Genomic DNA, 22,836 nt, shown 5'->3' on the forward strand with positions numbered 1-22,836 from the left:
TCAAGAAGCTGGTGTCCTCAGAAGACAGCAGCAGCCCTTTGAGCTTCCCCTCTCTCAATGGTCTTTGAAAGCCAAGTCCTGCTGGAAGATACACTTAAATTATTAAAACAGACTGGTTCTCCCACTTAACTTTCAACTTTGGAAGAACAAAATGCACAGAGCTCCAGAGTCAAGGTCTAGATGGAATGCTGAGGTGTCATGCGGTGCACTCCTGGGTTCTGAAACTAGATTCGTGGGTATCTGGCTTATTTCTAAAGGCTATTAAGAGAATAAGACTCTGTATCTTGCTTATTTAATGACTGACAGAGTTATACATAAAATTTAACAATCTTTTCTGATCTGCTCCTGAAATGTAAGCCCATTCACTTTACATGTGTCCTCAGTCAGAAAAGGGAAACAGTGGATGAAGAGCAAACATCACTGATAAATATCAAATGCATGTGTGTTTTATGCTTAGAAAAGGATGGCCAATGATTATACCCCATTGTGTCCTGTTCACAAAACCTCACACAAAAAACACATCAGATGGCTGGACCATTCTTATCAGCCTTGTAGAATTCAAATACAGGCTCCCAGTGATCAACCAGGCGCCTCCCTTCACATTTCCTGTTATATCCTCATTTCAAATTCTGCACTGACCCACTCCTTCATTCAACAGACCTCACTGAGTGCTGACTATGTGCTAGAGCTTGGGATCACCGGTGAATAGGATAAATACTCCCTTCCCCCTTGGAGCATATGGGACAGAATCTCTCTTGCATCCTATAGGATTGAACTTCAATGATTTTGTGTGCACAAATTTTCACCCAATATTCTGAACGAACATCAGGTTTTGCATTGAAGTACTGTCCTTCCTTCAAAAACAATAAAATGAAATGAATGTCACTATGACAGAACTTTTCTCTACAATTTACCCAAAACATATAGAGAAGTCACACTGAGATTTAAGGTCATGACTTGTATCTTTGACCTCAGGATAAGGGGATTAGATTGCTTATGCACATGTGTGTCCTTACTGGCTGTGGAAGACAGATTGCAGTAATTGCCACAAATCTCCACTTTTTCCTGCATCAAGTCCTTTTGCAATGTGCCTTTGCACGACTTCCCATGAAAAGTTTGGGCCTGTTTTTCCATCTCTGGAATCTGGGCTGACCTCGTCCTTTGTTTTGACCTACTGAATGCAATGAAAGTGTTGCATGCCTTTGCTCTCTGCCTTGGAGCCCTGCCAGCTGCCATGTGAACAAAGCGGGATGCTGAAAGATAAAAGACCCCATGAAGGAGAGGCAAACGTCCCAACTGAGGCCACCCTAGATCAGTCAGCTCTGGCTGACCACATTCACCTGAGTGAGCCCAGCCCAAACTGCTGACTCAAAGAACTGGAGCAGAATAAATGATTGTTGTTTCATGCCACTAAGCTTTTTGAGGATGGTCTATTATGCAGAAAAAGCTAACTGACACACTAGCAATAGTAATGAGCTGCTTGCGGGGCAGGGCCCAAGGCACTGTGTCCCTAAAGTACAACAGTGCTTATCTTCTATAGGTATTCTTATAGGTATTCTTGAGTGAGTGAAAAAGTAAATGGTTCCGGGAGGAAAATGGGGAAAATCTGCAATAGCTCAGATCCCAAGCTTCTCTTCATCCCTACCTTAAAACTGTTCTGCACTGAGATCAATTTCCAGGAGCACAGTCTCCCAAAACACAAGAGGACTATAGGCCCACTTCTAAATTACACGGAATGAATTACTTGTACTCATAGTCTCTCATAACACCCCAAAGACCCTCTGAAAAGACGCCATTGTTGAAGGACCAATTGAATACAAAAACACACACGGGTGTGCACCACATACATGCACACAACACACACCCTCACATACTGGTGAGCAAATCGCTGTCACAGCCTAGCTGGTGAGAGCATCTCTTCTCATCCCAGCCTCTCCTTGGTGCCCATATTCTTATCCATTTAAAACGGTAGCCTAGTAGAACTCCCTCCCCACTGCTAGTCAGTTTCAAGCAGAGTGGTGATCCTGCTCCATCAAAGTTTGCTCCTAATGCATAGAAACTTGGCATTCCACATGTCTGACTGGTCATTTTTGCCCCAAATCTGCCCCAACCAATTTGTTTTTAATTAAAGAAAATAATATATTCTGCGGTACTGCAGAAGAAATTATCTTTGCGAAACAATACACATTTGCCAGTTGTCTCCTAGAGGTTCTGCTGTTGAGGATGAATATCCCTGTCCTCAGCCAGAACCCAGCCCCCTTTCATGAGGGGATAAGGTAGGAAGCAGTAACTCTCCAAGATCATTTTTCCTCAAGAAGCTTCCACCCACTTGAAAGCATAGGTCACACTTCATGCACCAGCTGTAATGCCAGGCCTCTTTCCACATGTTATTTTACTATGGAATATTTTTTGTTGCCTCACTGCAGCCCCAAGACATCAAACCATAAAGGACCCCAGATTCTATTTTATTCCATGGTATTTTTGTCATTTCCCGTTCTTGCTTCCACGAATCTGGACAGTGCATTAATTTTCTTTCAGGTCATCAACTCACTGACTTTCAGTTCACTGACTGTCGGGAGTAAACAAGCTGTTTGTGCTGAACTCAGTCAGCATGATGAAAGGGAACAACATCTGCACAGAGCTTTATCAAAGGCAGTCCTGGCTGATGGGAAAGCCAGCGGCCTGTCGGTGCCAATGTGGGTGCTGAGTCTAAGTGCTTCCTCACTGTCCTCACAGACCGCCATCTTGTCACCTCTGCAGATGCCAAGACTGATACGGTCCATGGGAAAGCGGAATTCTACCCAAATAACCAACAGCTGAAAAGAAGTGTGACTGTAGGGATACTCAAGATCTTCCAGCACCTCAGAATATCTGTGGCCCTGATAAGTCTCGCTATAACCTCTGCTCCGGCTTCTTCCCTGTTTCTTCTGCTCACACCCCACATTTCACTTCCATCCGCCCCAGTGCCCCCTGCTTTTTTGTTCTTGCTTCTGACTGCCCCTCCATCTGCTCTTCTTCCTCCTCCTTCTACCTCATCACTTATGTTCCAGACCACTTGAATATGTATTGGGGACACAGGCCAAAATTGCCTTATGAACAGGGTGCATTACAGGCCATGCTTGAAAATATCTAAGTGTTCCAGTTGAAACTGTATCATATATTTTTCCTCCCCTGTACCTACCAAAATGGGAAAACACCACCAAACACACACACACACACACACACACACACAAAACTAGGCTTACTGAATGTGAATTTCTAAAAATGAGGAAACTATACTAAACATCAGTAAAAACATTTTACCAATAGCAACCTCACGAAAAGGGAATAATATATTGCAATGAATTTCATAAACTAGTTACCAAGAGGAGAAACAGAGGGTTCTAAAGAAGAGTAGACAAGCATGGCCTGCCTTAGCTCCTCACCCACCCTCATCCTTCAGAAATGGTACTGGGAGTCAACAAATCCTAGAGAGAAGCAAAGTGGATGGAGAGAACCAGTAACCAGGAGGGCTGCTTCTTCCTGACAGAATAAAAAATGCCAAGACTTCACATTGTTCAGGGGAAGGAAACTTTGATATAGAACATTTAAAACATTTCTGAGGAAAAAGGAGAACCCAGAGTTTTAAATAAAATTTTTTAATGTTTTGTAGAGACAGCATCTCACTATGTTGCCCAGGCTTGTCTTGAACTTCTGGTCTTGAGCAATCCTCCCACCTCAGCCTCCCAAAGTGCTGAGATTACAGGCATGAGCCACTATGCCCAGTCAAGCCCAGATATTTTAAAGACAAACAAACAAACAAACAAGAGTAAATATCCAAGGCAGGGGGATCATTTGAGGCCAGGAGTGAGAACAGCCTCGGCAACAAAACGAGACTCCTTCTCTTAAAAAGAAATTAACTGGGCCGGGCGCGGTGGCTCAAGCCTGTAATCCCAGCACTTTGGGAGGCCGAGACGGGAGGATCACGAGGTCAGGAAATCGAGACCATACTGGCTAATATGGTGAAACCCCGTCTCTACTAAAAAATACAAAAAACTAGCCGGGCGAAGTGGCGGGCGCCTGTAGTCCCAGCTACTCGGGAGGCTGAGGCAGGAGAATGGCGTAAACCCGGGAGGCGGAGCTTGCAGTGAGCTGAGATCAGGCCACTGCACTCCAGCCTGGGCGACAGAGCTAGACTCCGTCTCGGGGAAAAAAAAAAAAAAGAAATTAACTGGGTGTGGTGACACACACCTGTAGTCCTAGCTATTCGGCAGGCTGAGGCAGGAGGATCACTTGAGCCCAGGAGATTGAGGCTGCAGTGGGCCATGACGCGCCCCTGCACTCCAGCCTGGGCAACATACTACTTCAGTTGACTTGTCCCCTTACAGCCACCATTCCCTCTTCTGGATTAAAGGATTGTTTCACAATACAAAACTTAATAAGAAAGTGAGTGCAACAAAACAAAGCTCAAAGGTAATGTGTAAAATAACAGAATGTTATGAAAAGGGTGGTTATAAACTTCAGGCATCAAATTGAGGACCAATGTAGCATCATGACAGAGCTAAAAAATCAGTTAGAAACTTCAAAGAACAGAGCAGACTGAGAATTTTATAAAACAGAAAAAAAAGACAGAAGACATATTCAAGAATCACTACAAACCTCAAGCAGAATAAATTCACATAAATTGCCTATAGCCACACCAAATTAAAACTGCTAAAAACCAAAGACAGAAAAATGTAAAAGCAACCTGTGAAAGCAAATATATAATGTTTGATAAAGCAACAATAAGATTGAGAGGTGACTTTTCAAAAGAAACCATAAAAGCCAGAAGACAATGTGATAAAATCTTCAAAATGTTAGAAGAAAAGAACTGCCAATATGGAATTTCTTACTCTGAAAATGTCATAAATGGAAGCTCAGAGATGCAGGAAGGAAAGAACAATGAAATAGTAAATATGGAGGCAGAGCCAAGTGAATGTTGACTGCATAAAACAACAATATACACACACACACACAATATTCATTCAAAACATTTGACAATAGCATAGAGGCTGGGAGGAGGTAAATGGAGTCAAAGTGTTTGATGGCTTTAAATTAGCCAGGAAATGGTGTAACTATTCATTAATATTAAACTTGTATATGTCAAGGGTGCCTGTTATAATTTCTAGAGTAACCACTAAAAGGAGAGTAAAAGACGATTAGAAGGTAATAGAAGGGGTAAATACAATAAGTAAAAAATGCTTAATTGCTTCAAAAGAAGGCAGGAAAGCAGAGAAAAAGGAACAAAGGACAAATAGGAAAGAGAGAAAACAAAAACAACAGTAATTTTAAACCCAAATCTACTGATGGTTAAATGTAAAATAGATTAATGCTACTATTAAAAGACAAAAGTTGTCAGCTTGGATAAAGAAACAGAACCCATGTACGTGGTACTTATAAGAGACACACTTTAAATATAAGCACACAGATGAGTTGAAAGTCAAAGACTTAAAAAAAAGTCATGAAGAGGCTAACCAGCAAAAAAGACTTTAAGGCAAAAAATACTAGTAGAGATAAAGAAGGTTCTTTCATAAAGATAAATGTTTCAATTCACCTGGAAGATATTAAATTATAAAATTGTATGTACTTAAAAATAAAGCCTCAAAATATAGGAATCTAACAGATATGAACTAAAAGAAGACACTGATAAATCCATGATCATAATGAGATATTTTAAACATCTCTATCATTAATAATTATAACAAATAGAAAAAAGGTAAGAATACAGATTTGAACAACACACTTCATAAATACGACTTCTTTGAAATACATAGATGACATCCAACAACTATAGAATAAATGTTCTTTTCAAGTGCACATAGAATAATTTTTACAAAATTGACCATAAAAGTAGTATCAACAAACTTTAAAAGACTGAATCATACATACATTTTCTGGTCATAGTGAGATTAATTTAGACAAAAAATTACTTTAAAATTCCCCCCTATGTATGGAAATTAAACAAAATACGTCTAAATAACTCATGGGTCAAGGGAGAAATTACAGTGGAAATCAGAAAACATTCTAACTGAATGATAATGGAAATATGACATATCAAAACATGTGGGAAACAGCAAAAGCTGAGCTCGGGGGAAGTTATATCTTTAAATATCTATGTGAGAAAAAAAGAAAGGCTGAAAAATCAAATTGATTTCTGGAAGCTGGGTAAATAAAATTAAGTTAAACACAAAGAAATAGAAGAAGGAGGTTTTTAAAAGAACAGAAATAAAAAAAAAACACACAATAGAGAAAATCAACATAGTCAAAAGTTAATTATTTGAAAAGACTAGTAACATTGATAAACTCCTAGCAAGGCTAATTAAGAAGAATTTAAAGAAGATGCAAATGAAAAACATCAGGAATAAAAGGGACATCATCACAGATGTTTCAGGTATTAGAAAAGACAATAGCAGGACCTCATGATAAAAATTTATATCCAGGAAGTTGGCTGGCCAACGTGGTTAAACCCTATCTCTACTAAAAACACAAAATTAGCAGGGCGTGGTGGCACATGCCTGTAATCTGAAACTGGGAGGCAGAGGTTGCGGTGAGCTGAGATCCTGCCATTGTACTTCAGCCTGGGAAATGATAGCAAAACGCCATCTCAAAAAAAAAAAAAAAAAAAAAATTATGTCCAGCAAACTAAACATTCTGATGAAATAGAAAAATTTCTAGAGAAATACAACTTACCAAAAGTGACACAAGAGGAAATAGAAAATTTTTATATACCATTAACAAAACTGAATCTCTCCACACACACAAAACTCTAGGCGCAGGTGGCTTTGCCAATGAATTACATCAAATGTTTAGGAGGATAATTCCAATCTTATACAAACTCCTCCAGACAACAGAGAAAGAGGAAATACTTCCCAATGTATTTTATACATACAGTGTAACCTTGGTACCAAAACCTGGCAAGGATATGATAAAAAGGAACTATTGCAGACCAATCTCACTGAACATAGATGCAAAAGTCCCATATAAAATGTTGGCAAACTGAATCCAGCAATAAGTTAATGTCAGTAAGCTGGGGTAAGCTTTAATATATTAAGTATATGTTAAAAGTTAATATATTAAAAGAATACTTATACCTAGTTAGATTTATCCCAGGAATTCATCATTGGTTTAACGTTTGAAAAAAAGGAGTTTCAGAAAAGCACCTGACAAAAGTCAACAAGATAAAACCCTTAGAAATTAGGAATATGAGGAAACTTCCTTAACCTGATTTTAAAAATATACCTTTTTGTTTCTTTTAAATATATATAGGCTGGGCCAGGTGTGGTGGCTCATGCCTATAATCCCAGCATTTTGGGAGGCCAAGGCGAGTGGATCACTTGAGGTCAGGAGTTCTAGACCACCCTGGTCAACATGGTGAAACCCTATCTCTACTAAAAAAATACAGAAAATTACCCAGGTATGGTTGCACCTGCCTGTAATCCCAGCTACTCAGGATGCTGAGGAAGGAGAATCACTTGAACCCGGGAGGTGGAGGTTGCAGTGAGCCAAGATCTTCCCACAGCACTCCAGCCTGGGTGACAGAGCAAGACTCTGTCTCAAAGAAAAAAAAGATATAAATATAGATACATAGTTTCCTTTATATAAAGCCAGTCACAAAAATGAACCTAATACAGTGTGATTCCACTTACATGAGGCTTCGATAGTAGTCACATTTATAGAAACAGAAAGTAGAATGGTGATTACCAAGGGCTGAGGGAAAAGAGAAAAAGAAGAGTTTTTGCTTAATGGGTATAAAGTTTCAGATTTACAAAATGAAGAAGTTAGGGAGATCTGTTTCATAACAATGTGAATATACTTAGTACTACTGATCTGTACACTTGAAGATGGTTAAGATGGTAAATTTTATGTTATGTGGTTTTTATCACAAGTTTTTTCAAAAAAAGGGAAGGATTAGTAAGTTATACTACATTAAAATTCTATTTATGAAAGATACTATGAAGAACATGAAAAGGCAACTTACCTAACAGAAGACATTTGCAACATAAATAACCTTGAAAGTTCTGGTATCCAGAATAATATAAAGGACTCCTACAAATAAATATAAAATAAACAGACAGCCCAGTAGAAAAATGGGCAAGAGAATTGAATAGGCACTTCACAAATGAGGTATTCTAATAGCCAGAAAACATATGATAAGGTGCTTAACATCATTAATCAGGGAAACTCAAATTAAGTGATATCACAACATACCCATCAAAATGGCTAAAAATTTACAAGACTGTCAATACCAATTGTTGGTAGGGAGGTAAGGCTCCTAGAACTCTTATACATTGCTCTTCAGAGGGTAAATTGTTACAACCATTTGGGCATTATCTTGTTGAGTATTATCTACTAAAGTTGAACACGCATATGTGCGCGCGCACACACACACACATACCCCTGTATGATCCAGCAATTCAACTGTAAATTATTATATAGACAAAATTCTAGAAAACGCAAAACTCTAGAGGAATACGTGTAACATGGTCACCAAAAGACCTGTGCAAGAATGTCCTTATAATAGCTCCAAACATGAAACAATGAAAAATAATCCTAATGGTAGAATGGAATACCCCACAGCAAAGAAAAAGAATGAACAGCTCACAGAGTAACATGTATGTGTCTCACAGACATAATGTTGGGTAAAGGAAGCTGTATGCTTCCACTTAAATAAAATTCAAGCGAGGGGGGTGAATGCAATTTATAGTTTAAGTAGTGCGGATAGTGGTTACTCTAAGGGACGCTGGGACTGAAAGGGAGCACCAGGAGTGTTTCTGGATGGCTGGTGAAGGTCTATTTCTTGACCTGGGTACTGATTACATGGGTGTGTTTATGGTATGATAATTCACTGAACTCTATAATCTTTAATTTTGAAATGTTCTGTATTTATCTTACTCTTAAGTAAAAATATAAATAGACAATCAAAAGTGGACACCATGTACCAGGAAAACTGGCCCAGTATCTGTTTGCTGAATGCCAAGGATGAAGAAACAATTTAACTGATATTCAGGAAGAAAAGGCAAATCCCATGCAAGAACAAAATTAAATCAGGCTTGCCTAAAATTTAACCTCATCATGTTCAGTGATAGAAGAAAAAAGAACAATGACTATAATCTTTGAGGGAAAGAAAATGTAATTCAACAATATTGTACTTTGTTAAGATGTCATTCGATTTTATATTAACAGTAGGCATTCATTCATCTTAAGATGTCTGTGCTATCTCAAGAATAATATACTGTGTGACCAGGTGCAGTGGCTCATGCCTACAATCCTGGCACTTTGGGAGCCCGAGATAGGAGGATCACTTGAATCCAGGAGTTCAAGACTAGCCTGGACAACATAGTGAGACCCACTGCATTGCAGCCTGGGTGAGACAGTGAGACCCCCATCTCCAAAAGAAGAAAAAAAAAGAAAAAGAAAACACACGGTGTAATATTACGCATGTGTTACTTATGTCACCCTGTAAGCCAGCTGCTGCTGGTATTCCAATTAAGAATTCACTCTGGGATGGACAGTTAGCATTCCCACTAGAAAAATTCATCCTCCATATGTGGCTAATACAAGTACTTCTTTATTTGTACCTTGATCAAAAACATTGCTTTGCTAATTAGTACCCTGAATATCTGAAATGACTTTCTATTGGTAAAACTAGTGACCTATTAACTACCAATGATAAACATTAGAAATGGGTTTTCACTAGTAAAATGAAAGGTATGTATGATATGGGGATTGGGTAAAGATACCTTAGAAATACTTCATGGCCGGGCGCGGTGGCTCAAGCCTGTAATCCCAGCACTTTGGGAGGCCGAGACAGGTGGATCACAAGGTCAGGAGATCGAGACCATCCTGGCTAACACGGTGAAACCCCGTCTCTACTAAAAAATACAAAAAACTAGCCGGGCGAGGTGGCGGGCGCCTGTAGTCCCAGCTACTCGGGAGGCTGAGGCAGGAGAATGGCGGGAAGTCGGGAGGCGGAGCTTGCAGTGAGCTGAGATCCAGCCACTGCACTCCAGTCCGGGCGACAGAGCCAGACTCCGTCTCAAAAAAAAAAAAAAAAAAAAAGAAAAAAAAGAAATACTTCATGCTCTTATACGGATAGGGTAAAACCAATTTAGATCTTGATGGTGCTTGACACTTGAACCCTAAAAGGTCTCAGTTTGGGACTAATGTGTTACTCACCAGAACGTGGGGAACAGCATCCATCCAGAACAGAGTTCGCCGCTGTCACCCTGCGCGGATCACACCACCCTGCCCTCGCTGCACAGCCTGCCCAACTCCCCACTAGCCCAGGCACTTCCTGAGAACAAGGGCATGTCCCCCCTGCCTTTGTATCCCACACACACACGGCATGGTGTATGGCATATAGTAGGCACTCCACAAATGTTTGTTGAATAAATAAATTAGTGAAGAAATGAATTAGTGGATGTGAATTCCAGTTTTTATAAAGCTTGATGCATTCTGGAAGTCCATCAGCCAAGGCATCATTTGATTCATGAGAGAGGCAAAGAATGATAAATGACTTTTGAGTTCCAGTACTGGGGATAATCAGTGTCCGCTAACTTCCACCTCCTGTGTTACCCATCCCATGAGCTTAAATATTGGTGGCTCATGCCTGTAATCCCAGCGCTTTGGGAGGCCAAGGCACGTGGATCACCTGAGGTCAGGAATGTGAGACCAGCCTGGCCAACACGGCGAAACCCTGTCTCTACTAAAGTACAACAATTAGCTGGGCATGGTGGTGTGTGCCTGTAATCCCAGGTACTCAGGAGGCTAGGCAGGCGAATAGCTTGAACCCAGGAGGCAGAGGTTGCAGTGAGCCGAGATCACGCCACCGCACTCCAGCCTGGGCAACAAGAGTGAGACTCCAACTCAAAAAAAAAAAAAAAAATATATATATATATATATATATATAAAAACATAAAGTTAAAAGGTACCTGGAACATGGGCAGAAGATGAGTATGTTCTCCTCTCTCACCTTTTTTGTGCAGGAAACACTGGCCTAGTGTTTAATGTTAGAGCAAGGATTTGGGAAAGGTCAGCTCACCCTGGCTGTGGCCTTGACCTGGACACTTACAGTCTGAGCTGTGTGTTTGTGTGTGCGCATGCATGTGTGGCTATGTGTGTATGCATGGATTTGCACGTGATTGTGTCTGTATGTGTGTCTAAGGTTCTGCCTCCAGAGCTCCCTCAGGCTACAGCAACCCTGGGCAGAAGCCCAGGGCCCCGAACTAAGCTCTTCCTGTCTCCCCGGGTTCGCAGGTCAAGGTCCTGACTTAAAAACAGGTTGTCAGTATATCACAGTTTCCCCAAAACCTCAAATGAAGACAAGAATGAGTGTTTACAAATAGCTTCCTTATGAAGAAGTATCCAAAGCTTATTTTTCTCCCCATGGGGAACAGTAACATTTGTTATTCATCAGAGTTCAACCAACAAGCACATTCTGCCCATAAGATGGAGAAGCCCAGCTCCCTGCCCGTGGAGGTGCTGTATCTCTCACCTCCGCTCTGCTTTCCTGAGTCTGCGCTCTGACTCAGATCATTCAGCTATCCTTCTAGCCCTGCCCTCACCCGACCCTCTCTGTGAAAACCTGTGCTAACACAACACGGGGCCTTCTGATTTAGACAAACAAGTCTAGGAAATGTAAGCTTTGTGGCTTCTCCTGGCAAAACCCAGGTCATTCACTGTGCATTTATATTTAACTGCTACTTTTGGAAAACAGAAGAGCACAGAAAAGCACACGTCAGGACTGAAAAGCGCAGGCTGGCTTGTGCACTGCTTGTGTCTCTTATCAGAGTGGGATGTGGCTGGGGGCTGCAGGAGACAGGCCAGAGCCCAAAATCCAGGGTTCTCCCAGGGCTGCTACTTTCCGTCTTTTTTCACTTTGCTGCCTTTCTGGAAGCCCCACACGTACCCTCTTTTTTTTCCCCCTCTGTTCTTGGCTACACAGCCTTTAAAAATAGTAATTTTAAAAAAAGACAACCAGACAAGCCAGAAATAACCACTGGTTCAATGAACCTCTGAACAAATATGGCAATTTTTGTTCCTGACAAGGAAATTCTAAATTCAGTTTCAGTCTCATGCATTCTTCTATGAAGGAAATTAAGTCTAAAAGACAGAGAAAAACAGAAATAGAAGTTAATTTAAGAAAACAAAATAATACCTGTAGAAATGAGAAAAGAGCAAAGGAACTGACTGAGGGCACAGCTAGTTTGCAAGTGGGCAGGTGTGCTGCCCCGAGGCCTCGCTCTCCTCCCCATCTCAGAGCCCCTGGAGGCAGCACATTGCATGATGCAGATATCAGGATAGGACATGCCTGGTTTTATTTTTTATTTTTGTGTTTTTGAGACAGAATCTTACTCTGTTGCCCAGGCTGGAGTGCAGTGGGGTGATCTTGGTTCACTGCAACCTCCGCCTCCTGAGTTCAAGTGAATTTCATGCCTCAGCTTCCCAAGAAGCTAGGACTACAAGCATGTGCCACCACACCTGGCTAATTTTTGTATTTTTAGTAGAGACAGGGTTTTGCCATGTTGGCCAGGCTGGTCTCAAACTCCTGGCCTCAAGTAATCAGCTTGCTTCAGCCTCCCAAAGTTTACAGGCATGAGCCACTGTGCCCGGCCAGACATGCCTGGTTTTAAACCCTGGCTCTGCTTCTTTCTGGCGTCTGACACAGGCAAGTCACTGAACTTTCCTGTACCTCAGTGTTCCCATCTATAAATTGGAACTCGCCATTTCTACTTCCAGACTTGTGAAAATTAAATGAGATGAAGTGTGTAAAACTATGGTAGAAAGAGGCACAAGGAAACTTGGGAATGATGGAAGTGTTCTATATTTTAGTTATAATGGTGGTTTCATGAGCGTATACACTTGCAACAGTTCAGATAAATTTATTTATTTATTTATTTTTTGAGATGGAGTCTTGCTCTGTCACCCAGGCTGGAGTGCAGTGGTGCGATCTCAGCTCACTGCAAGCTCTGCCTCCCGGGTTCACGCCATTCTCCTGCCTCAGCCTCCCGAGTAGCTGGGACTCCAGGCACCCACCACTATGCCCGGATAATTTTTTTATATTTTTAGTAGAGACAGGGTTTCACTGTGTTAGCCAGGATGGTCTCAATCTCCCGACCTCGTGATCCACCCGCCTCAGCCTCCCAAACTGCTGGGATTACAGGCGTGAGCCACTGCGCCCGGCTGACAGTTCAGATAAATGCATACTTTAAATGAGTACAGTTTACAGTATGCAAATTAAACCCAATAGAGTTGTTAAAAAAGCAGGCCCAAAAAACAACTCCCAGGAGAGAGACAGCATGGAGTGAGTGTTTGGTTTATAACAGTTTTGTTCTCAAGGCCTAACTGGGGAATGTGTCTTGTTTCCATGGCTGTGTCAGATCAGGGAAGGGAAAAAGAAAAGCTGTACATTTGCTACTGGACTCAGAGGTGCAGCTTGGGGTCAAGCACTTTCCTGATACTGCAGCCCAGAAAGCAACAAACAGAACCAATGGAACTGGGAGTAGGGGTAGGCCTTTCTGAGCCTGTCTTTACACTTGGCGGCAGATAGCCCTGTGGCATCTTTTCTTTTCCTTCCTTCTTTCTTTCTTTTCTTTTTTTGAGACAGAGTCTTGCTCTATCGCCCAGGCTGGAGTGCAGTGGTGTGATCTCGGCTTGCTGCAATCTCTGCCTCCCGGGTTCAAGCAATTCTCCTGCCTTAGCCTCCTGAGTAGCTGGGATTACAGGCACACGCCACCACGCCTGGCTAATTTTTGTATTTTTAGTAGAGATGGGGTTTTGCCATGTTGGCCAGGGTGGTCTTGAACTCCTGACCTCAAGTAATCCTCCCGCCTCAGCTTCCCAAAGCGCTGGGATTACAGGCATGAGCCATCATGTCCGGCCCCAGTGGCATGTTTTCAAGGTGTAACAAGGGGCAAATTATAGAGAAAGTCTATGACTCTCACTTCCTGGGTTCTCTGTGTTAGGCTACTCTTGCCAGCAGCTGTTCTCTCCCACCTCAGTCACAGAAAGAGGATAAATGGCCTCATCTGGAACCAGTAGCAGAGGCCATGGAACCACTGAGTCCTGAAGTTAGGAGAGAGCAGAGGTGTTGAAGGCAAGGTGAGGCCAGGCTGGGAAAAGGGTCAGCATGTCCAGGGGACCACGAGGGCTTCTTAGGAAGGCCAACACTGGGAGCATGTGGCCAGGGGTGGTAATTTGGAGTGCTGGGAGGTCAGAGACTGTTGTTAGGATGCAATAGTCCAAGGAGAAAACATGGCCTTGAAGATAGATACGGGACTTGGCATAATAAGAAATAAGAGGCCCGAAGGAAAACACACCTAGCATGACAATCTGCTGCATTCATGCTTAAGGAGCAAAGCATGAGGACTTTTCTTTTCTTTTCTTTTTGAGATGGAGTTTCGCTCTTGTTGCCTAGGCTGGAGTGCAATGGCATGATCTCAGCTCACCGCAACCTCTGCCTCCCGGGTTCAAGCAATTTTCCTGCCTCAGCCTCCCAAATAGCTGGGATTACAGGCATGCACCACCACGCCCGGGTAATTTTGTATTTTTAGTAGAGATGGGGTTTCTCCATGTTGGTCAGGCTGGTCTCAAACTTCCAACCTCAGGTGATCCACCGGCCTTGGCCTCCCAAAGTGCTGGGATTACAGGCGTGAGCCACCGCGCCCTGCCGCATCAGGACTTTTCTGTAATTAGGGCAACAACCAATTTTATTCAGATTATGAGTACATTAGAGAGGGCATGACAGACATTTCCTGCTGCCAGACTGGGAATGGAAACCAAGAAGAACATGTGTGGATTTTGACAGGAGTATGGAAGACTAAATGGCCAGAACCAGACCTGAACTCTAGGGACCAGGGCTAGAGAAGTACCAACACACAGAGGGGAGAAAATGGCAGTTAAATAAGTCCTCATCCATTTCAGTGAATGGTCAAGACGAAAGTCCCTGTGCTTAAGTGAGAGACTGCATCCCCACCACTTAAGCCTGGAACGTTGCTTGTGAACACACAGCCTGGGCGGCGTGTGGCTGAGGGACCCTCCTACACCATCCACTCCCTCACCTTTTGCTACCCACCAGGTATGCACGCCACACACTAGGAAGCTACCAGCTGCGTGGGTCTCTATCAAGTCCGAAAGTCACACTGGCCATGCCTTTCTGGAAAGACCAGCTGAGGCCGGGCGTGGTGGCTCATGCCTGTAATCCCAGCACTTTGGGAGGCTGAGGCAGGCAGATTACGAGGTCAGGAGATTGAGACCATCCTGGCTAACACAGTGAAACCCCGTCTCTACTAAATAATACAAAAAATTAGCCGGGCGTGGTGGCGGGCGCCTGTAATCCCAGCTACTCGGGAGGCTGAGGCAGGAGAATGGCGTGAACCCAGGAGGCGGAGGTTGCAGTGAGCCAAGATTGCGCCACTGCACTCCAGCCTGGGCGACAGAGCGAGACTCCGTCTCAAAAAAAAAAAAAAAAAAAAAAGACCAGCTGCCGGTCTCCAGAATCTGAGAAGCCTGCTGGCAGAGATTAACTTCTCACCCAAGTAACAGACGGTTGAAGTCACAGGCTGCCGTTAGTTATTCATGGTAACAGGGGCTAGAGTTAATACACAAGGAAGCGAGCAGCCAGTGTCATGGTGCCATGCACAAATCCCTTCGGATACCTTAGGTGAAAGGGTCTGAATGGTCTCATTGATCAGCATACAGGTGAAAGAGAATGAACATTTACTGACCCCCATACTATATTGTAGGTCCTGTTCTAAATGATGTATTCACAGGAACCTCACCTCTAAGGTATCTCTGTGATAACTAGTACCTATTTTTAAATCATGGGTACTATGGGCAGTGGCTCACACCTGTAATCCCAGCACTTTGGGAGGCTGAGGCGGGTGGACTGCCTAAGCTCAGGAGTTCAAGACCAGCCTGGCCAACATGGTGAAACCCCATCTCTACTAAAAATACAAAATTAGCCAGGCGTGGTGGCGCACGCCTGTAATCCCAGCTACTCGGGAGGCTGAGGCAAGAGAATTGCTTGAACCCGGGAGGCAGAGGTTGCAGTGAGCCGAGATTGTGCCACTGCACTCCAGCCTGGGCAATAGAGAGAGACTGTCTTAAAAAAAAAAAAAAAAAAAAAAGGGAAAAAAAGGGTATTATGGGCAAATTAAGGCTTAGGAAAGTAAAGAAAATGGTTTTCTCTTCTTCGCATCCTTTCTGTCATTGTTTAAATAAGCTCACATCACTGGTTGTAGGAAATTTTTTTTTAAAGTATCTTAAAAGAAATCACCTTAAAAATAACAACAGCAAGCAAGCAAACAAAACAAACCCCCACAACCTCTTTGGACCTCTGATCTTCTTCCAGCTCTATCCTTTGTGTCTTCCCTATTCCTCTTCATGAGCAGCAGAAATTTGAACCTGAGTTGTCTGTCCTTGGCCTTGTTCCTCCCTGCATCTCATTCCTGTATGCACTGCAGTGTGGCTAAGGTACATCCCCCACCCCCGACATATACACTGAAAACACAAGGTTGCCAGAACCTCCTTCACACAGTGAAGCCAATGCATACATGTGAGCTTTCATTTACTTGTTTTCTATAGCCTCTGGATTTACTGAGCACTTCCTCTATCTGGAAACACATTTCCTCTAAAATGTCACCTTCTGTGACACCTCACTTTCCAATCTCTATCTCATCATCTACTGCTTTTCTGTGTCTTTGAGGAACCTAGTTTACTAGCATTTCCTTTAGGGTTGAGACAGTATTTACTCAACTTGTATAGACAGCACCTCGGATCCTGCCAAATGCTGGGATGTGGAATGAATGAATGGATCAATGTCCAATCAGCCAGTACAACAAAGAGTGATTATCCAAACCCAGATGGGTCCAATTCCAAAATCCTTGTTTGACCCACTCCCCCAAGTTGACTTTTCTCCAATTTGAAGCAATTCATCTGGTGAAGATACTCTTGAAACACACACACACACACACACACACACACACACACACACACTCTTCTTACAATGACACAGATAGCTTAAATGTTAAATCCACAGACACTGTAACAATCTGTATATCCAGTCCAAGCGTATAAACCAGAATTCCTGCCCAGCAGCTTAAAGCTTTAACAACTGCATTGCAGTGGGAATAATCATTTTGGATCCACACAACCCGCATTTAGTGCTCATTCGACTAGAGCGAGCAAACAATCCATTTGGCTGTGGGTGTGGCTCATGAGATGGTGCAACTTCAGCACCTCATCGGAACATTAACAACTCAGGGTGGGTATGGGCCTGCTTCAAGGCGACATGTTGGACAAACAGGAAGCTTGGTGCTTATGCTTGATTTTCTTGGGCAGGTGAATGATCAGAATTGGCAAGTAGCTCCCGCCTGGCACAAAGCAACAGCAACAGCAACAGAAGAAAGATGAGGAAAGTTCTAGAAGATTGCTCAAATTGTGCTTTCAGCACTTGTCCCAGTCTGTAACTTGTTATTAGGTATGCAACAAGGCAAGTAGAAACACCCAGAAAGTTTTTAAAAACTTTTGCAACAATTTGACAGGGGAATGGTATGTCTATTTAATTCAACAAAAATTGCGTTTATATTTGGAATCTATTTTATTTTATATTAATTAATTTTTATTGCATTTTACTAAAGTATTAATCAGCGAATGACTAGAAAAAATGGGTAAGAGTCCACAAAGAGGCCGGGCGCCGTGGCTCACACCTGTAATCCCAGCACTTTGGGAGGCCGAGGCAGGTAGATCACGAGGTCAGGAGATCGAGACCATCCTGGCTAACATGGTGAAACCCTGTCTCTACTAAAAATACAAAAAACTAGCCGGGTGAGGTGGTGGGTGCCTGTAGTCCCAGCTACTCGGGAGGCTGAGGCAGAATGGTGTGAACCCGGGAGGCGGAGCTTGCAGTGAGCCGAGATCGGGTCACTGCACTCCAGCCTGGGCGACAGAGCGAAACTCCGTCTCAAAAAAAAAAAAAAAAAGAGTCCGCAAAGAATTTGAAAAGTAGTGAAATAGAAAACAACAAAACCAACTCATTAAAAGACAGTGCAAGTGTGAAAAGATAAGCCACAGAATGAGAGAAAATACTTGCAACACATTAATTATGAATATTTCATGTAAAAAATTCTATAATATGTAAATCATCAAATTCAAATCAATTAGAAAAATGGGAAAAGCACCTGGACATTTTACACAAATAAATTCTAATGCCCTATTAACATGTGATAAATGCTTGACCTCACTATTATTAGAGAAATGAATATTACAACTACAAGTCACCACAGAGCCATCACCAGACTGGCAGTCCTAAAGCTGATGAGGTGCTAAACGACAAGGACTCTCAGACACAGCTGATGGGAAAGCAGACTGGTCAAATACTTTAGAGAACACTTTGGCAGCATCAGCTGCAGCTGAACACACACATACTCCATGGGCATCAATTCTACCGCTAGGAACCAACTGAAATGTGTTCACATGGGAACCAAAGGAGGCTGAGGACAATTATAGCAACATAGTTTGTGACAGCCGCAAAATGTCCACCAACAGCTGACTGAATAAATAAATAGTGGTGTATTCACATTGTGGATAGTAAATACCAGTGAAGACTATAGCAGCAGTGAAACCACAGCTTCAGGCAACAACGTGAATGACTCTCACAGTCGTGACAGCGCCCTAGGTCTCATCTGAGTTCCCTCATGGGATCTGCAGGACATTCCAGGGACAAACTGTCCTATCAGTTCAGTAACATCATGGTGCTGGAGTTATTTCCCTCCGCAGGACCAGCCTCCGCTTGTTACCTGGATGTCATGGGAGGCCAGGGCGGGGGTTCTTGAAAAAGTCTTGGAGTGAGAGGAGCACTGTGAGATCAGGGAACAATTCAGGGTCTGGCATGAGGTCCAAGGTATAGGAGTCACAAGCCAGGTCAGCCATGGGGCTGTCCCAGCCGCCTGCTGGCTGCTGTGTCCCTGTGGGGGTGGGGAGGCCAGGACTGGGTGTGGCTGGACACAGTGATTTCTGCTGCTGGAAAAATTCCCCAGGGGCTGGGCAGCAGGGGTTAAGGAGGCTGCAGTAAACTAGGACTCCTAGAAATGTGATGTTGATGGAATGGGGACATCTGCGGAAATCAGATCCGGTTTGGGGGACTCTGTCCACTAGGACTCTTTTTAGTTTCAACTAACTATTCAGACTCCACAGGTCACACCTGGCATTCAGAAGGCTCCAGGCCAGGGAGCAGAGCAAGGCCGCCGGGAAACAGCAAGCAAGTTTCATCCGTGGGAAGAGCCCCTGCAGCAGTTCCATACAGCTGTCCTGGAGTTCGTCTCCTTGCTCCACCCCTCACCACCCCGGCCTTCCTCCCAAGATTGCTCAGGTGGATCAGAACTCATATGTGTGGTATGGATCGATGATGCTTGGAAGTCCCATGCCCCATGAGAGTTCAAATGTCTTGCAACAACCCACAGAATAGTTCTCAGGGTCCCCACACAGGCCATGCTCAGATACAAGATTCACCACCCTCAGAGCGGCACAGAGCTGGGCTTCCTAACATGTGTTCATTATAGTCTTCCCAGCCCAGTTTACCAACTGGGGGTCATTTTCCCCAGAAAAAGGCTGCTTTGTACCACAGCTGATGTTCCATCTTGACCAGATTTCCAGGGAAATAAACTACAAAGTTACCTCAAGGTCAACTGTGTACTTAGAGAAGAAGCGGGGATTTTAACTTGTTAACCCTTTACTCCCAGCACGGAAGATGAAGAGCTCAGTTGCACATTTGAAATGCTACAGGAATCCCCAAGTGGAGATGTTGCTAGGTCCAGAGCTCAGCAGAAAGGTCTGAAAGCCTCTTTTCAAAGGCACCTTGGTGGAGAAGAGCCCACGGCATGCAGCCAGCAGCCGCGGAGCCCTCTGCCAGCACTGTGTGGGTACGCGAAGGTGGCCCATCCCTGGGCTGCTTACCTTTCCCGCAGGCCTGCACCAGGCCGTACCACTCCCCACAGCTGTTACATAGCAAGGTGAAGGCGGTCTCCCGGTGGCCCGTGATGTGGCCTGGGGCGCACACGTACAGCAGTTCATCCCCCATCTCCAAGCCGGTGCGGCCCTGCAGGATGGTGTGTGGGAAGGAAGGCGGGTCTCCACACGGCTTCTCTGAGGAGAAGGAATCACAGTCAGCTTTTCCAAACTGTGCGGAACTTTTTCAGCCTGTGAGAAAACAGACTTAAAACACAGCTCTCCCCTGCCGCCCACCGCACCCTCAACTGTGATCACAGGGGCTGTTTCTTGGTCACCCTGGCAACTCCAAGGCCTGGCAGAATGCCTGGAATAGAAGAGGCACTCAAAAATAATTGTTGCATGAATAAATGCGACAGAAAGTGCTACAACTTTGCATTTGTAAGCTGCCAAACAACGTTACCTTCTGATGTCTCCTTGAAAGGAGTGTCTGGAGATACATACCTAGCCGCAAGCTCCCTTTTGCCATATTTTGATAAGTGAATAGGAACTCTGACAAAGGCTAAATGGTACAGACTACAGAGCACAGCAGAGGGTACCTTCCCCCCACCACCCTGCTCACAACCTCAACACCAACGGCAACAACGTCATCAGTTTGGTAAATATAAAAGTGACATACACGCATGCACACACTCACACACCCTGTATATACAAATATATATATACACACACATATATAAATACATACATATTTCTGTTTTTTAAACATAAATGGGATTTATATCATATGCATTACTGAGTACCCTGCTTTAAAAAAGTTGATAAACTATTTTTTAGGTTCACATCAAAGCTGAGCAGACAGTACAGAGAGCTCCCCATACCCCCGACCCTTCCACGCACACAACTTCTCCCACTATTAGCATTCTGCACCAGCGTGGTCCATTTGTGACAACTGATGAAACTCCACTGATACCTCATTATCACCCAAAGTCCATAATTTACCTCAAGGTTACCATAACCTTGAGTGGTTATGGTAACCTTGGTGTTGTACATTCTATGGGCTTTGACAAATGCACGATGACACGTGTCCACCATTATTGTACCATACAGAATAGTTTCACTGCCCCAAAGTCCTCTGTGCTCTGCTTATTTATACCTTCCTCCTCCCTAAAGATTGCAACAGTTGATCCTTTTGCTGTCTCCGTAGTTTGCCTTTTCCAGAATTCACATAGTTGGCATCATAGTATGCAGCCTTTTCAGATTGGCTTCTACAACTTAGTAACATGCAATGAAAGCTCCCCCATGTCTTCTTATGGCTTGAGAGCTCATTTCTTTTTAGCACTGAATATATTCCATTATCTGGAAGTATCACAGTTTATTTATCTATTCACCTACTGAAGTACATCTTGGTTGCTTCCGAGTTTTGGCAACTATGAATAAAGCTGCTATACACATCTATTTACAGGTTTTTGTGTGAACGTTAGTTTCTGGTTCATTTGGGTAAATACCAAAGAGCATGACTGCTGGATTGTATGGGAAGAGTATGTTTAGTTTTGTAAGAACTGTCAAACTGTCTTCCAAAATGGCTGTACCATTTTGCATTCCCGCCAGCAATGAATGAGTGTTCCTGTTGCTCCACATCCTTGCTAGCATTTGTTGGTTTGTGTTCTGGATTGCAAATATTTTCCCAAGTCTGTGACCCATCTTATTCTCTAGACATTGTCTTTTACAGACCAGAAGTTTTAACTTGTAACGAATCCCAGCTTATCAACTGTTTCTTTCATGCATCTTGCCTTTAGTCTAAGAAGCCATTGCCATACCCAAGGTCATTTAGGTTTTCTCCTATGATAACTTCTAGCCGTCTTACAGTTTTGGGTTTTACATTTAGGTCTATGGTCCCTCTCGAGTTAATTTTTGTGAAGGGTGTAAGGTCTGTGTCTAGGTAATGGTTTTTGTATGTGGATGTCCAATTGTTCCAGCAGTTATGTAAAAGAGACTATCTTTGCTTCATTATATTGCCTTTTCTCCTTAGTCAAAGATCAATCAATTGTATTTAGGTGGGTCTATTTCTGGGCTCTCTACTCTGATCCCTTGATATTTCTCAGCTCTTTTACCAATAACACACTATCTTGATTGCTGTAGCTTTATAGACGTCTTCAAGTCCAACAGGTTCAGCCCTTTGACTTTGTTTTTCTTCTTCAATATTTAGTTGGTTATTCTGGGTCTATTACCTCTCCACATAAACTACAGACTTTGTTTGTTAACCCGTTTATGCCAGAGGTTGCAAATTTTTTTGTGTGAAAAATCAGACCTTGGCAATGACCTGGGGCAGTAGGATATAAATAACTGCCACAAGCTTAGCATTCCAACAATGGAACACGAGGCGTAAATGGGTTAATATCCATAAAAGTAACTTGCTGGGATTTTTATTGGGATGTATCAATCTATAGATCAAGTTGGGAAAAACGGACATTTCACAATCCATGAACATAGACTATTTCTCCATTTATTTAGTTCTTCTTTGATATATTTCATCAGCGTTTTACAGTTTTCTTCATCTAGATATATAGATCTTGGACATAATTTGTTAGATTTACACCTAAGAATTTCATTTTTTCTTGGGGTGCTAATATAAACGGTAACGTGGTGTTTTTGACTTTTTTGATTTTTTGAGATAGGGTCTCACTCTGTCGCCCAGGCTAGAGTGCAGTGGTGCGATCATGGCTCTCTGTGCAGCCTTGACTTCCTGGGTTTAAGTGATCCTCCCACCTTGGCCTCCTAAAGTCTTGGGATTATAGGCATGAGCCACTGCACCCAACCGGTAATGTGTTTTTAATTTAAAATTTCACTATTTAATTGCTGGTCCACAGGAAA

At 43.0% G+C, this 22,836-nt stretch overlaps 1 protein-coding gene across 2 annotated transcripts in view; it reads right to left on the minus strand.

Moving 5' to 3' along the window:
- SUSD5 (sushi domain containing 5) overlaps positions 1–22,836 on the minus strand; it is a 69,282-nt gene that overhangs the window by 6,434 nt on the left and 40,012 nt on the right. For both annotated transcript variants that reach the window (XM_003895232.4, XM_031663792.1), the window contains one exon: positions 19,972–20,160. In XM_003895232.4, coding sequence (XP_003895281.2) covers positions 19,972–20,160 — 189 coding nt within the window. The remainder of the gene's footprint in view (positions 1–19,971; positions 20,161–22,836) is intronic.

The sequence above is a fragment of the Papio anubis genome, chromosome 2 (genome assembly GCF_008728515.1).
Source record: "Papio anubis isolate 15944 chromosome 2, Panubis1.0, whole genome shotgun sequence".
Classification (NCBI taxonomy): domain Eukaryota; kingdom Metazoa; phylum Chordata; class Mammalia; order Primates; family Cercopithecidae; genus Papio; species Papio anubis.